A 15,242-nucleotide genomic window follows, 5' to 3' on the forward strand; every position below is an offset into this window, starting at 1 on the left:
TTCAGCTACCTTGATATAACACAGAGCAGCCTCAGAAAACTATTCATGTGTTCCTTTATGCACTTGCCTTTGTAGGACTCTGAGGGTCACATTTTCCATCAGAAATATACTGAATGTTGTGTTCCTATGCTATCTCACAAATATTTTATATATTCACAAAGAACAGTGCAGCAGATTACAGAGGAACACACAGACAACAATGAGACCACAAAGAACTATAGGGAAAGGAAAAGAAATAGATTCATTCTGATGGGAGCATATGTTTTGCCATGACCTCTTCCTCTTGCAGCCACTTGGGCTTTGAGAATAGCTGCTTTGCCTCGTCCAGCCCCAGAACCCTGACCCCGGAGGTGCGTCAGATCGGATGGTGCACAAAAGTCTCCATTAGACAACTATAGGTCTCTTCCAGCTTTCTTTTAGTTTGTCTGTAGCCATGGTTATCAGCATGTCCCAGTATCTTTCCCAGTGAAATTACTACAGTGAGTCTGTTTCATCCTGTCTTTGGAGTTACTGTGTTGTAGATAACCAGGCTAATATCATACCTCAAAAAGAATATTTGGACTTGGTGGGAAAAGACAGGCTACCTTTTTGTTGTTGCCTATCACGAGAAGAGAGGCAGTTAGAAGCAAAGCAATGATAAAAATTAGCAATGAGTAAACATTGTCCCAATTTTCCCAAGCTAGAACTTGAACATATTAGCTTTTATATTTTATAGTGAGAGAAAGTCCTATTTTTAACTATTCATTGAAAGAGCTGGTGTTTGCGGGGGGGGAGGGAGTATCTCGGTGAGATCCCAGTAACTCAGAAATGTGAGTCACATTTCCATTCAGAAATCTCCAAACTAAACATTCAATAAGACAGTGGACTAGAAATGAATCACCAAACAGATTCAAAGTATTTTTTTAAAATTATTTGTTGCAAGAAAACTTTCCTGAGCTGAATATCACTTGATAGGCTTTATGTTGTCATGCATTCTAAATCCTGTAAAAATGAACAAAATATTATCTGCAACATACATGAAATCTGCATTTCAATACTATTCTTTTTAATTCTGATAAAACACTCATGAGGGATATATATATATATGTATATATACACACCTCCGTGCACATATGAACACACGCTTACCTTCCTCCTTTCCAAGATGGTGGCTGTCACACTTCCACAGCATACTGATCTTGTGTGCCCCAAACCAAAGGACATCATTTGATTTTCCACTTCTGATTTCATACATGGTAAAGTTACATATTTATTTATGATCCAACTGAGGAACTTTAACAAAAATAGTCTAACAACTCTGAATTATAGATCCTTGAATTCTAGCAGACTGAAATACTGATATATAATATTACAAGTTAAAACAACTCTGTGTAAACTTTTAATGTGTTTAAGTTAACACATATATCGGCTTTAGTTTCTTAAGCAATAGAATAATATGTCCCTTATGCTCACATGACTAGACCCATGGAGGTAACATAAGCAGCGAATGGTTGTAGGATTATACCGACTGTAACATTAGAACATCAGTGTCTGTCATAGCACAGTATCTTAACAGCTTAAATAAATGTATTGTTAGCTTACTTTTAGGGTATATTTACTTTGCTGATATTATTTATTTGACAATACATCTGAACACTTATTTGTAAGCAAATTAAATTTAATAAGTCTATATAATGTGTTTTTATCTGACTTGTCTGTGAAAATCTAGCCTACAAAAATTCGCTGTTTAGAAACATGTGTTTTTTCAAATGTGAAGCATCCTCAAACTTTTCCAAAGCAACTATTTAGATAATTGTACTATGTAAACAGGAGATTAACTATTTTCAGTCCATGGTCACAGCACTGCCAAAACAGTGTTCACACAGGCATGTGGTCCCTCATCCAGATAGGCTGTACTATAGAGAAAAGGCTGTTAGGACAGTAAGTCCATCAATGAAATGTTATAAAGATTCCAAGAAGACCAAAATACATAACTTTCATCAGAGCAAGCCTCATGATACCGGCTTGCATCCATTCCATGCATGCCATTCCAAACCACCAGTTATTTATCTTGCTCTTTTCTGAACTTTTTCCAATGCCAAAATATCTTTTTTGACATGAGGCAACCATATCTGCATGAAGTACCAAGATGCACATACCATGGATTTATATAGAGGCAATAAGAATTCTTTTTATAAGAATTTATAATTTATATTTTTATGAGAATTCTATGTTCTTTATAAGAATAAGATAGTATTTAAAATGTCTTTGTTTTGGTTTCCATTATAATTTTTTTAGATTTTGCGGAAATTTTTCCCACTTTTCCCTCTTTTGTTACCCCCTCTTTTTTGTTTGTTTTGAAAGGTTTTCCAAATAATTTTGCATGCAAAACAGGTAAAACCTGGGTTTTCTGACAATCTACTGGCTGAGGATTCAGTGGCTCCTAAAACTAGCATTGGCTGAAATGCCTCTGACTACAGTTTAACTTCCCTAGTATACTATGAGACCTCATTCATTATCACGTGCTTCATTAAACTGGTAAACAGGACCTGAGTCAATGTCCCCACATCTCTCCACTGATAAAAACACTGTACATGGGTGTGGGAAGTAACAGGTGCTGCAGCACCCCAGGCTTTGGGCATCCTGACCTTGGTTCTCAATTGCTGGCCCTCGACTGCTGGTCCTGCGCCTCTGCCACCCGGGGTCCCAGCCGCTAGGCCTGCTGATGCCTGGGGGTTTCACTTCGGGCCCCAGCTCTCACTGGGCTGCCATCCCCATGCACAGATGTTCGGCCACCAGTCCTGGATCACGCTCACCTGCTGGCTCTGCCTATCGTGTCCCACTCAAACTCCTGGCCCAGAGTCCTGCCCACCAGCCTGTCATGTGGGATCCGAGCTGCCACTGTTCAGGGATCATGTGTGAGTAGAAAGAGAACACAAGGGCATCTGTGAATGCAAAGCACAGATGACTCTGAAGTGCAGGTTGTTTTGGTGACTGCCAATGTAATGGCTACCATGGGCAATGTTTCCTCTGTTTTCCATCCATGAGCAGAATAAATTTTATGTGCACCAAGGCATGTGTGAAAGTGCACCACCAGCAGAGATACATGCGTCCGACTGTGGGCGCTCTGCTAATCAGCTGAGTGGCATTTGAATTTCTCCTGGATGGCCACCAAGCGCTCAGCTTATAAAGAACACTGTCCATGGGGACTATGTGATGTATGAGGGGCCTTGAAGAGAGGAGCGACCCGTCAATGGCCTTAACAGACTTGGGGAAGTTCTTGAAGAGGATGGGAATTCAATGCCCATTAACAAAATTCTGGTCAGTAACATGGCTGAAGGTCCCTGAGACAACCAGTGTTTCTAAGTGGGGATGTGGCATAGCAGAATGTTGGAAGTGAAAAGAGAGAGGCAGTAGGAGGCGTGCTGGTTAAGCGTGACAATGTTATGGTGAATAGACAGTAGTATAATTCATTGCGGGGAAGAGTAGAGTACTGACCCAACCCTACGTCCCCTACTGTACCTTGGATCTGCCATTCTCCAACTTCAGAGTGAACCAGACCTTTGCAGGACAACCTGCTGCAATGTGCCTAAGCCTCCAATGCCTGATGTCAGTTATTTTCATCAGAGGAGAGATGAGGGCAGACTCAACCAACTTACATCATTTTGGGATCTGGTAGGACAACTGAGAGCATGGGAAATAAAAGAGCTACGTCTAGGCTGCCATGATTTTGCAGACATACTTTTAACGGAAAAGTTTTTCCGTTAAAAGTATTTCCACAAAAGAGCATCTAGATTGGCAAGGATGCTTTTGCGCAAAAGCATTTGCGCAAAAGCATCCATGCCAATCTAGACGCGCTTTTGCGCAACAAAGCTCCAATGGCCATTTTAGCCATCGGGCTTTCTTGTGCAAAAAATTAAGGTGCCTGTCTACACTGGCCCTCTTGCGCAAGTATTCTTGCGCAAGAGGGCTTATCCCTGAGCAGGAGCGTGAAAGTATTTGCGCAAGAAGCACTGAGTTTATACATTACAAAATCAGTGCTCTTGTGCAAATTCAAGCGGACAGTGTAGACAGCTGGCAAGTTTTTGCGCAAAAGCACCTGCTTTTGCGCAAAATCTTGCCAGTCTAGATGCACCCAAGATGTCTAGTCAGTGGGAATAAGGTAGCACACTGTTTTTTGGTGGGGGCTTTGCTGTGTGAGTCAATCCTCAGTCCAGATGCAAAGATCAATTAAAGTTCCCAAGCTAAGCATAGGTTCCAGATTTGCTAGTTCATCTTTGATAGTCAACTTGTGCCTCCCTAAAGTAGTGTCATTCTATGGTCTTATTCCAGTGGGTGTCTGTGAATGGATATAAGAATTCTACTGCATATGGCCCTGGAACACTGCTATAGGGCATGGAGAGCAGCTTTTGCTGTAGCTTCTTGATTAGGTTCATCAAAGATGCCCACCATTGCCTGTACAAAGTAGACTAGGTATTAATTGTACTTGGAACTGATCCATAATATGACTGTGCCCACAACATGATCTGGAGATGACATTGGTTAACAAACCGATCAAACTTGGCTCAGTCCCCATGGAATATATCACGGGGGTGCAGCTCACCAGCAGTGGATGTTGTGAGTCTTGGGGAGACAGAAGTCAATGCCTGGGCTTGTACTTTAATGAGAGCCCTGGGTTTGATATGATTCTCAGCCCACTTGTGTGTGGACTTAGCATAACACTCAGCCATCTTGTGTGTTCAGCCATTATAAATTGGAAACAAATCCATAGAGTCAGAAGAAGTTGGCCCCTGGATGAAGGCATATGGATAGAAAAGCATTAGCTGCAGCTGCAGCACTTCTTACAGGAGACAGATGGATAGTCACAAAGTCGTGAGAATGGGAGAGAGAAGACAAGCTAACCTGAGTTTCTGCATCTTCTTCTTGACACTAAAAAACATGAGGTTTTTGCTATTGCAAGTGTATTCCACTAATGAAGCATAAAGACAAGTAGTAAAAACGTCATATGGCCTAACTTTGAAAAGTACAAAAGCTAAAGAATAGACCATCTACAGAAGTTCACATGCCTAATAGTGAAAATAATTGGTTTGTGTTTTTGCATAGCTATGTTTTAAATAAAATTATTGGTTAAGGCAGAGTTAAAGTGAGGTTTTCTCTTATCTCTGTAATAAGGGACAGAAAACAAGCTTGTCACTTCTTAACTCCAGGATACATCTCAAGATCAAAGCTGCTACAACATTTTTAACCCCTGCATGACCAGACCATGTAGAAGTTGATGCCCCTGATGACGTGATCCTGGCTGACCATCGAGAGACACCTATTTGTTTTATTGGCAGTAGGATGCATAAGATGCTTTTGTTGATTTGTTGTTAATTGTTAATAAGTACTTGTGCATGTTTAAGGATAGTCACTGTGTGAGGGCTCTTTTGCTGGGAAAAGGCCTAGCAGACCAGTAAAGACCTGACTCCGGCAGGAATTCATATTTGCCTTGAGCTCATGGAAAGGAAAAGTTGGGTCCTTTATATGGACAGGTAGGGGGTGGGAGCCCTGCACCCTGAGTACTCATGAGGGAGAGTAAGGGAAGTACTGTACATTGTATGGATAATAGCACCAAAGCCTGGAGGCTGCATTTGCATTCTGGCCACATAGCATGGCTACCTGGGCCTGCATACTCCCATCAATCTCTGAAAAGATTGAGGCTGGGGCTCCTGATAGGGTCATTCCAGAGGTTAGCTCCATGCTGTGAAGTGAAATCCATGCTATCTTCCAGTGGCTGCTCAAACCGTCATGGACCTGGGTTAGGCAGTGCAACCAGTGGTTGGAGCACACTCAGAACAGAAGTGGAGGTTGGAATAAGGAGTTAAGAGTCAGACGTTTAGAGGCTGCTGGGGAGTAGGGCTGGAGCGGAGCAGGCCGGGATAGAGCAAGGGCTGGACAGGAAGCAATTCTAATGCAAATGTAGGCACAGAACGCATTGAGAAGACACGGTGCTACAGGGCTTGATTCTTCTGACTAATCAGAGAGCATAGTCACATCGTGAGGATTTATTGGGCCCAGCCAAGTTGCTAGGCAACTGAGCACAGAGACATCTGAGTTCTTGATGATACCCTTATAATGTCTTTTTATTATTTATTATTATTATGTATTTGATTGCAATGGTGGGTAGGACACCCAGTCATAGACCAGCACAGCACTCTACCATCTCTGTGCATTAGAGCAGAGAGCATACATATGCACCAGCAGCAGACACAATTTTCTACACTCTGGGTCCTACGGGCACCCCCACATAGTCTGGCACCTGAGGTGGCCGCCTCAGTTCACCTCATGGAAGAGCCGGCCCTGCCCCTCCCTGTGGTGGGAGTGGGGCCTCAGCATAGGGGGTAGGGCTATAGGTGGGGCTAAGGGCCTGCCTCCCCCAGCCCTAGATGCACTGACCGTCCATGGACATGCCCTGCCTATCTACAGCCATTCCAATTTATGAATGGGAGAGTCTCCTTTCCCTTCCACATATTCCCCCCCACTGGACATGTGTTGACAAAATATTAGTTAAACAAGAACAATGTTTCAAGTGTGAAATCATGTTTAAGGGGTTAAGATGGGTCCAGTAATGACCATTTCAATAAGGATTACACTGTAAAATGGAAATAAAATGTAGGTGGAAATATTAAAATAAAAAGTGTGCTAATAATAATCCCAGTTTGGAGTATAGAATTACATTCTAATAAATTGTGGGATAATGTGTATACTGAAAGCCCTTTGCCTAATAGTTAATTTTAACAAAAGCTACTAATGATTTTTCAAAGTCCTGAAAGAGTTTTTAAATGTAATATATTTTTTACACAGACACTTTTAATCATTGCCTGCCGATCCAGATTAATCAGATTTTTCTCTCAAGACTTTATGAAGTCATTGTTGATTTGCAGCCAGCGAAGGTACTTTTAATAATTTATGGTAAAAGGGTTTAATTTTTAATAGACATGAAGGTTTAGAGATACCAACAGACTGCTGTGTGTAGTTAAGTGCAGTACTACACTCTGCAGAGTAATTAGTTAAAAAGAACAATCTAGTCCAAATGTTATTGGAAGCACGTTTATTTTATTACTACAATGAATGTATAATTGAAGAGCCTGTCCAACCTGAAATTATTGTTCACAGCTTATTTACCAAGAACATAAAGTTCTTTTCAGCTTGCCACTATAATAATTCAAACCCACTCCCATCCCCATTGTTTGCTGTCTCCTCTGCTGTTGGATTGCCCCAGCATTAAGGAAAAAGCATATTAAAATGGGATGCTACACATTTATTTTCTGGATTTGGCTAATCAAGACAAAATCTTTTGCACTGGAGGCTGATTCATAAGATTACCTGAATAATGGAAATTCTCAGCTAGGTACAGCTGGGGGGATTATTTTAAAACAGAGGCTCTGGTTCAGGACAGCAGGAGTAAACTGCTTTCCCCACTGTGCTATGATCCACAATGCAGGTAGTCGGCATGTCTGAATAAGCTCCGTTCTTCTGCACAAGCGCATACAACAGGATAATGTTGCACTTCTTCAAGCTGGAAATTATTATTATAGCCATAATAATGCTGCCAGTTCTGATCTCACTTACATGGGTTTTTATACTACAGTATCTTCAGTAGAATCTCTCTTGATTTATATTGGTGTAAGAGGAAAACCAAGCTCATTGTATCAAACAGTACCAAATTTCTGATTTTAATGACAATACCCGACTGCCTTGTGTACAAAACTGTTGTACAGCATAGCATAACTGAACACAGTGTAACTAGACCTGTGTTTCGCATATCATGCAGAATGATTGAAAACTGAACAGATGGTTTTTCAATGGAAAAAATATACATTTTTAAATCTTGCTATTTCAAAATGAGCCATGAAATAGGTCATATAATACGCAATGGCAAAATGAATGTACTTATGAATGATTTATCATTATGGAAATGTTTGGATGCTTGTTGGTGACATGACTCATATAACACAATTTTCACACAATAAGTTGTTAATAATGGATAAGGATTTATCATTCTATTATACTAGCTCATTTACTTGATGATGTTCAGGTTCCTAAGGCGGGGTCAGGGCAGGGAGTTGGGTGGGTGGGGGCTGCGGAAGTCAAGGTTGGGAGTTGAGGAGGGGCTCTGGGCAGGGGATTGAGGGAGGGGAAGAGGAAGGCAGGGGATCTTAAGTCATTTCCTCTCCTCACCAAGTCGTTTCCTCTTTCTCCCTTCCCTTATTCCCGCCTCCCAAGATTCAAACTAGGGCTGCTTGCTCTTCCCCTTCAAAGGTTGGCTTTGAAAAATTTAGCTCTAAAGCATTGCAACATACCCAAACAACATGTCCTTCTGAAACTTTTAAAAAACATAACACATAGGCCAGGTAACTAATGGGATACTCCTTGTTTAGCTCTAACATAGATTTAATATGTGGGCCAGATGCTGAAAGAAATGCCCAAGAATTTCTATAGGATGCTAAGTGTCTCTCCGGACCTGCCCAATGCCTTTGAAGTTCATAGAAAGACAAGCCATTGATTTTAATGGGTGCTATGTTTATAATTTTGTTAGTCTCAAAACAAGCATCACAACCATCCTCCAAATATAATGTAATCAGAAAAATGCACAGATTGAAAGTCTTGTATCTATGGCCATAGCAGAAGGTTGACAAGAGAAACAGGAAGGAGAGGCTTTTGTTAAAATGTAGCAATGAAACATGGTTACTATGAGTGCTGATTGTTGTCGTGTTCAAAGTTAGCTAATTAAAATCTCTTTCATAGCCCAGAAAATATTTGTGAAGGCAATGTGTTTGCAGCAGGAAGCTGTGTTTATTAAGTATGTTCACAAAACACATTCCTAACATTTTTTCAAATATATATTTAAAACTGCATCTCTAATTAATATTAATAAATAAAGCGTTATGAGTTGATGTCACAAAGGAATTTTTTTGTTTTCTAATCATATAAAAAGATGAGCATTTCCTCCCCTGTAACAATTCAGAGCTCTCTATGTAAACTTAATTTAAGAGAAAATGAAAATCATCTCAGTCAGAAAGTTTATTTTATTTACTTTTGCCACTTTTGTCTTTTTAACATCAAATACGTTGTGCCTAGATGAATCAGCGGTGTCCAGTCTGCAGATCAGAGATTATGGTGATAAATATTCTGAGGTAAGATTTTCCTTGATATGACATTATTTTGAGAACAGGTCTGATCCTGTGCCTATCGAAGTCAGTAGCAAAATTCCCATTGATTTCAGTGGCACAGGATTAGGTCCTATAACATCGCTAGCCTAAAGAAGACAACTTTCATGACATCTATCCTCTGGTTCACATGTCATGTGTAAACCAGTTCATGGTTTGATTTTCTTGCAGTAAAACCCTATGATGTAGGATAATGTTTATTCTGAATGTATTTTTGCTCATGTATTAAGAAACTGCCGTGCTTTTTATTCTTATAATATAAAAGATGCATTACTAATCCAAAATTAATAATGGAATGGTTGTGATATTCAAATAATAACGAGAAACAGGAAATACTATAAATCTGATGTGGTAGACGAATTTAAAGTTCAACTCTGAAATGTGATTATAAAAATATCATTGTGGGGTTCATATTTATTGTTTCTCCATAGCTGTCAAATCAAATGTACCCAGTTTATATTTTACGGTTTATATAGAAAGTGGAATATGTTTGTCTGCCTGAGAAGCAGTCCCTGTAACCTGAGAATCTGCATGCTTTTTGCCTTCTGTGGACCATTGCCAGTTATAAACATTCTGCAAGCAAAAATATTATCTTAATTATACCTGTGCACAGGGGTCCTAAAACTAGGGATGCAGGAGGTGCAACAGCACCCCCTGCTCGAAGTAGTAGTACTAACCAAATACAGTATATGGTTTCCACTTCCAGCACTCCCAATTTCAAATTTGCTCCAGCACTTCTACCTGTGCAGCTCCATTTTCTTCAGATTACCCCGTTGTTTACACATTTCAGTGGGATTGCGCGGGTGTAACAGGAGACAAAATGTGATCCCACAATGAGAAGGGAACAATTCTGTTAATGATGCCTGAACTATGATGGACTACAGCTCCCTGTCAAAAGTCAGTGCTATCTCCTGCAGTACTGAGAGAAGGAAACATTCATAAAAATGCTTGGACTCGACAATGTTAATGTTTGTTTTCAGCTCAAATCTGATGCCTTATTTGTGCTGATCTGCTTTTAAGATTGAGAAACTCAGCAACAGTCGTCACAAAAATAAGAGAACTTCAATGGTGCACAGAGAACACTGTTGCGTACGAAAGGAATATTTATATAACCACTTTTCAGAGAACTGCATTTTAATTATTTCAAAAGATAATTACTATACTGGGCTCAATTCGCCACTGTGTCCAAGCACAGGGATTGGGTGTAGTAGAAGTGATTCTGTACTTGTCAGCTCAAGCATGAGAGGGAGCAACACAGGTGCTCAAGGTCCTAAATGCCCCTAAGCCAATGGAGGGTCAGTGTAGCAGTACAGAACATGATCCCAGCATACCTGATATGCCAGGAATGGAGGTGCGGTTCTGCTATCTTAACATTAATTTGAACTTCTGTTAGGCCAAGGAAATTCTCCAGTGGCTGGGCAGCATGGCCAGGGAACTGGGGAGATGGTAACCAAGGGGGAAAGAATTATGTAGGGGTAAAAGAAGACCAATAAGGAGGGGGAAAGCTGTACTGGAAGGGGAGGAGAAGAGGACAAGACAGCAGAAAAGCAAGGGCAAGGAGAAGGAGAAAGAAAAGATAGAAGGGGAAGGTAAAACAAGCAAAAGGAGACAGTGTGATTGACATTAAGGGCAAAATGGGTACCCCTAAAGCAGATAAAGATACAGAAATGCTTTCCTAATTTTTCTTCTCTATGTAAAACTGCTGAAGCTGCCACAGGAATGTTCTCTGGTAGCCAATGGGAGGAAGGCGTCTACCAGACAGTCTATAAAGAAAGAGTCCACATTGAAAATGTTTAGGGAATTTGCATTCAAAAGCATTAGGAAAGTAGATTCTTCTCCTCCATGACTCTCTACAGAAACCTAAAAAATAACATTGTATGTAATTTGTATGTAGACAGGTTCTCATCAGTGTGAAAAGATGATTTTAGCATTATTTCTATTTCTAGTCCAGTGAAGACTTCTTAGAAGAAAAGCAGAGAAGTCTCAATTTTGAAGAACCGAAAGACTGGGGATCAAAAAACATCATTAAAATGAGCACTCCCACAGTCAACAAGATGCCAAATTCAGTTGCTAACTTACCACTGAGGTTTGGAAGAAACGCTCAAGAAAAAAGAATTATTAAGCCAGTGGCTAATTTGCCTTTGAGATTTGGGAGAGCTTTTGAAGGCAGTATTTCTAAATGTGTCTCTAACTTATTACACAGGTTCAGTAGAACTCCCTTTGTTAAAACTTCCAGCCAGTTATTTCCCAACTTGCCACAAAGATTTGGCAAATCACTACCTGCCCACTTCTCACAAGACACTCAAGAATCTGAACAAGAAAATACCAGGTATGTATTTTTAAATATGACTGTTTATTAACTGTGGTTAATTCACACAATTCACTCAAATTAATCGTGGTTAAAAACATTAGTCGTTATTCATTATAATTTTAATTGCACTTTTAAACAATAGACTACCAACTGAAAATCATTAGACATCTTTGGATGTCATTCTACATTTTAAAATATTTCAATTGCAACATAGAATGCAAAGTGTACAGGGTTCACTTTATATGAATTTGATTACATATATTTGCACTGTAAAAATTATAAAAGAATATTTCAATTTGTATCATACAGATACTATACTGTAATCTCTTTCTCATGAAAGTGCAACTTACAAGTGTAGATTTTTTGTTTTGTTGCATAACTGCACTCAAAAAGAAAATAATATCAGACTTGAGCCTATAAAGCTACGCAGGCCTCTTTGTTCAGCTAATCATTTAAGAAAAACAAGTTTGCTTACATTTGCAGGAAATAATGCTGCTCTGCTTCTTTACAATGTGACTTGAAAGTGAGAACAGGCATTCACATGGCACTTTTGTAGCAGAGCATTATTTACATGCCAGGTGTGCTAAATGTTCATATGCCACTTCATGCTTCTGCCACCATTCCAGAGGACATGCTTCCATATTAATAACGCTCATTTAAAACAATAATGTGTTAAGTAAATTTGTGACTGAACTGCTTGGGGGAGAATACTATATCTATTGCTCTGTTTTTACCCACTTTGTGCCATATTTTTCATATCATAGCAATGATGTCCCAGCATATGTTCTTCATTTTAAGAACACTGAAGATTTGACAAAATGCTATATACCAATGTAGAATTTTTAAAGATAGCTACAACACTCATTCCAAAGTTTGAAGTGCCCTTCAAAAGCTGAGTAATTTGCTGCACAAGAAGTAGGACTGAGTGGACTTCTGGTCTCTAAAGTTTTACAGTGCTTTATTTTTAATGCAGTTTTTTTATATTCCCAGTTCTACATTTGTAAATTTGAATCTCACAATCAAGAGATTGCACTGAAGTACTTGAATAGCGAAATTGAAAATGCGTTTTTTGTTTTTTTACAATGACAATACTTGTAATAAAAAATAAAAGCAGCGCTGAACACTTTGTTTTCTGTGTTGCAATTGAAATCAATATATTTAAAAATGCAAAAACATCGACATTATTTAAATGGCATTTTATTGTTTGACAGTGTGATTAATCACGATTAATTATTTAAATTAATTGATTTTTATAATTGCTTGTCAGCCCTTGTTTAAAAGCATGCTGAATACACTTGGAATGGTAAATTAGTCAGGATTCAGTTCTTCAGGCTTTACTTAAGCAATCTCCCCTGGGTCTTTGAGAGTTTGATTTGCCTAAGTAAAGGTAGGAGAATCAAGCCCAAAGCTCATAAAATTAAAAAGCATTATCATTACAGTCAGGAATTTTTCAACAAAATTGTTTTTGTTGGAAAATGACAATTTATCAAAACAAAAACATAATTGCTGAAACTTTCCAAGTCAATATTTTCAAAATGAAAAGTCCCAAGATTTTGTTGTGATATTTTAGCTAATGATGAAATTCTTTTTAAAGGTGAAAACAAATTTTTTTAAATGTCAAAATGAAATATTTCAACTGATATGAGCCCAAAATTAAAAAAAAAAAAAGTCTGGTGATTTGTGAAAAAACAATTGAGATTTCAAATTTTCATCCAGATTTAAGACAGGAAATATTTTCAAAATTTCAATTTTTTTTCCTGTGGCAGGAAATTCATTTCCTGCCCAACTCATTTTACTACAGTATTTTGCAACAACTATTGTCTACTCTGAATTTTATTTTTACATACAATAATAATTTCTTAAAAGCATCTGTAATCCAAACTATTCCTTAATTTGGGGGCCTAGCTCTGAAACCACATTTTTGCCTGCATTAAACAAAAGAGAAGTCCATTTCAGAAGGGTCCACTCTTGAATGAGACAGTATCATTTGCATGTGCCATTTTTCATTCCTCTGTGATTGCCTGACCTGATTATATAACATATTTTGTTTTGTATTTTTGAACGTTTAGGAATCTGTATTCAAACAACTATATTAAAAAAGAATCAAATGATGAAGACTCAAACCAGAAGTGCTGGGATCTTTATTTAAACCAAAAGACGATATAGGGGAAATAGAGATGCAATCAGAAATCCAGGTTTACCTTCATAATAATATTAATACTATTGTACTGTGCTTGATGCTGTACAAACACTTGAGTTTATTGCAATGATAACAGTAGTGATTGTTGTACTAGTTCACTTCAATGGCAGGGTATCATAAATGTTAATGACTGCTGCATGTTGATGTCCTGTCTGTTGTAAATTTTTGAGGAATAATTGTATTGTATAGCTGGAAACATTTTAAGCAAATAAAAAGAAGCATATTGCAACTACAAAGGAGCTTACTCTGTGAATAATAAATAAAAACAAGAAGGAAAAAAGATACTACCATCTTTGTGTCTTAGGCAGCCTAAGATGTGAGTGAAAAAAGCATACATGGAACATTGTTGTTTGAGACATATTTGGATATAACTGTTAAGGTGACCACTGACATTTTTGCTATAAATTAAACACTAGTTTCTTAGATCCCTACAAAGGAATAGAATCTATTGTTGTCTCTTTATAATGTAATTACTATTTGGACAATATTTTTGACAATTATTCCCTCCCAAATATTCTGAGAATTTTGCCATTCCCTTGACTAGGGCTTTTCCATGGTCAGGAAAGCAGTGGACTATATTACTCACTTTTAAGTGAATCAGCATCAAAATTGAAATTCCTAATATTTTGATTTGTGGACTGATCCTTCAATGCTTCTCGCACCTCAGATGAACAAAGAGTAAGCACCACTTGCAAGAATCTGTAAGCAGCAATAGCAACCGTTTGCTTAAGGGATATACCACCTGGCAACAAAGTTAGGCCATATACAGATTATCATTAATGATGACTGCAATGGGAGAAACACAGCAGTCTGAAAGCTGCCCTTGCTACAAGTGCAAATAGGATGCATTCTCACTACAGGCTCTGCAGCACAGATCCAAGAGAGGAGGGATGTTGATTTATTTTCCCCTAGCATATAAAAACCTAGGAGCAAAGTACATAAAGGAGAAATTATATGATGCTATGCAAAATTTTGCTTTGGACTGAGCGCATGTGAGCGACGTAAACAATCACTGGCTAGTGTAAAGGGACAAGAAGGAGCTACATAGCTATAGCTATTACTCACCCGATTATTTATTAGTCATATACTGATATTATTCATGAATCGGGAAAAAGCAAGAAGGGGATTAAAGTAAATCAAGTAGCAGATCATCCAAACTCACTGGGATTAATTCTAGTAGGGTTCAGAAGCGCCTATCCTTTTCTGCTGTACAAACAATATTTATGCTTACCATTAAACTCACCAGGCAAAACCAACATGCTCACTTGAAAATCCTACCTGAGCTTATAAAGTGGGCAGAGGACAATTTACTGCCAAATTTAAAGGTCTGGGGCCTCAGCATGTGGTTGATTTCTATGGATTGTTTTGAAGAGATTTAGTAGAGTGTAAAGAGTAGGGTTGCCAAGTGTCTGGTTTGAACTGGACAGTCCAGTATTTGAGCTTTCAGTTCAGGAAACAAATGGAGAAAATATAATTGAGAAAATATAAATGGCCGGTATTTTCTAAATAAGATGTAATGTAGATTGTGATGTAATGTCAAGTG

At 38.6% G+C, this 15,242-nt stretch overlaps 1 protein-coding gene across 1 annotated transcript; it reads left to right on the forward strand.

Moving 5' to 3' along the window:
* Positions 1-9,007: 9,007 nt before the first annotated feature.
* On the forward strand, positions 9,008-13,912 carry NPVF (neuropeptide VF precursor). Its single transcript, XM_006138408.5, has 3 exons — positions 9,008-9,155; positions 11,135-11,517; positions 13,569-13,912. The coding sequence occupies exons 1-3, from the start codon at positions 9,018-9,020 to the stop codon at positions 13,663-13,665; spliced, it is 618 nt and encodes a 205-aa protein (XP_006138470.3). The 5' UTR covers positions 9,008-9,017; the 3' UTR covers positions 13,666-13,912.
* The last annotated feature ends 1,330 nt before the right edge of the window (positions 13,913-15,242 follow it).

Source organism: Pelodiscus sinensis, chromosome 2, assembly GCF_052426305.1.
Source record: "Pelodiscus sinensis isolate ZL-2025 chromosome 2, ASM5242630v1, whole genome shotgun sequence".
Taxonomy (NCBI): domain Eukaryota; kingdom Metazoa; phylum Chordata; order Testudines; family Trionychidae; genus Pelodiscus; species Pelodiscus sinensis.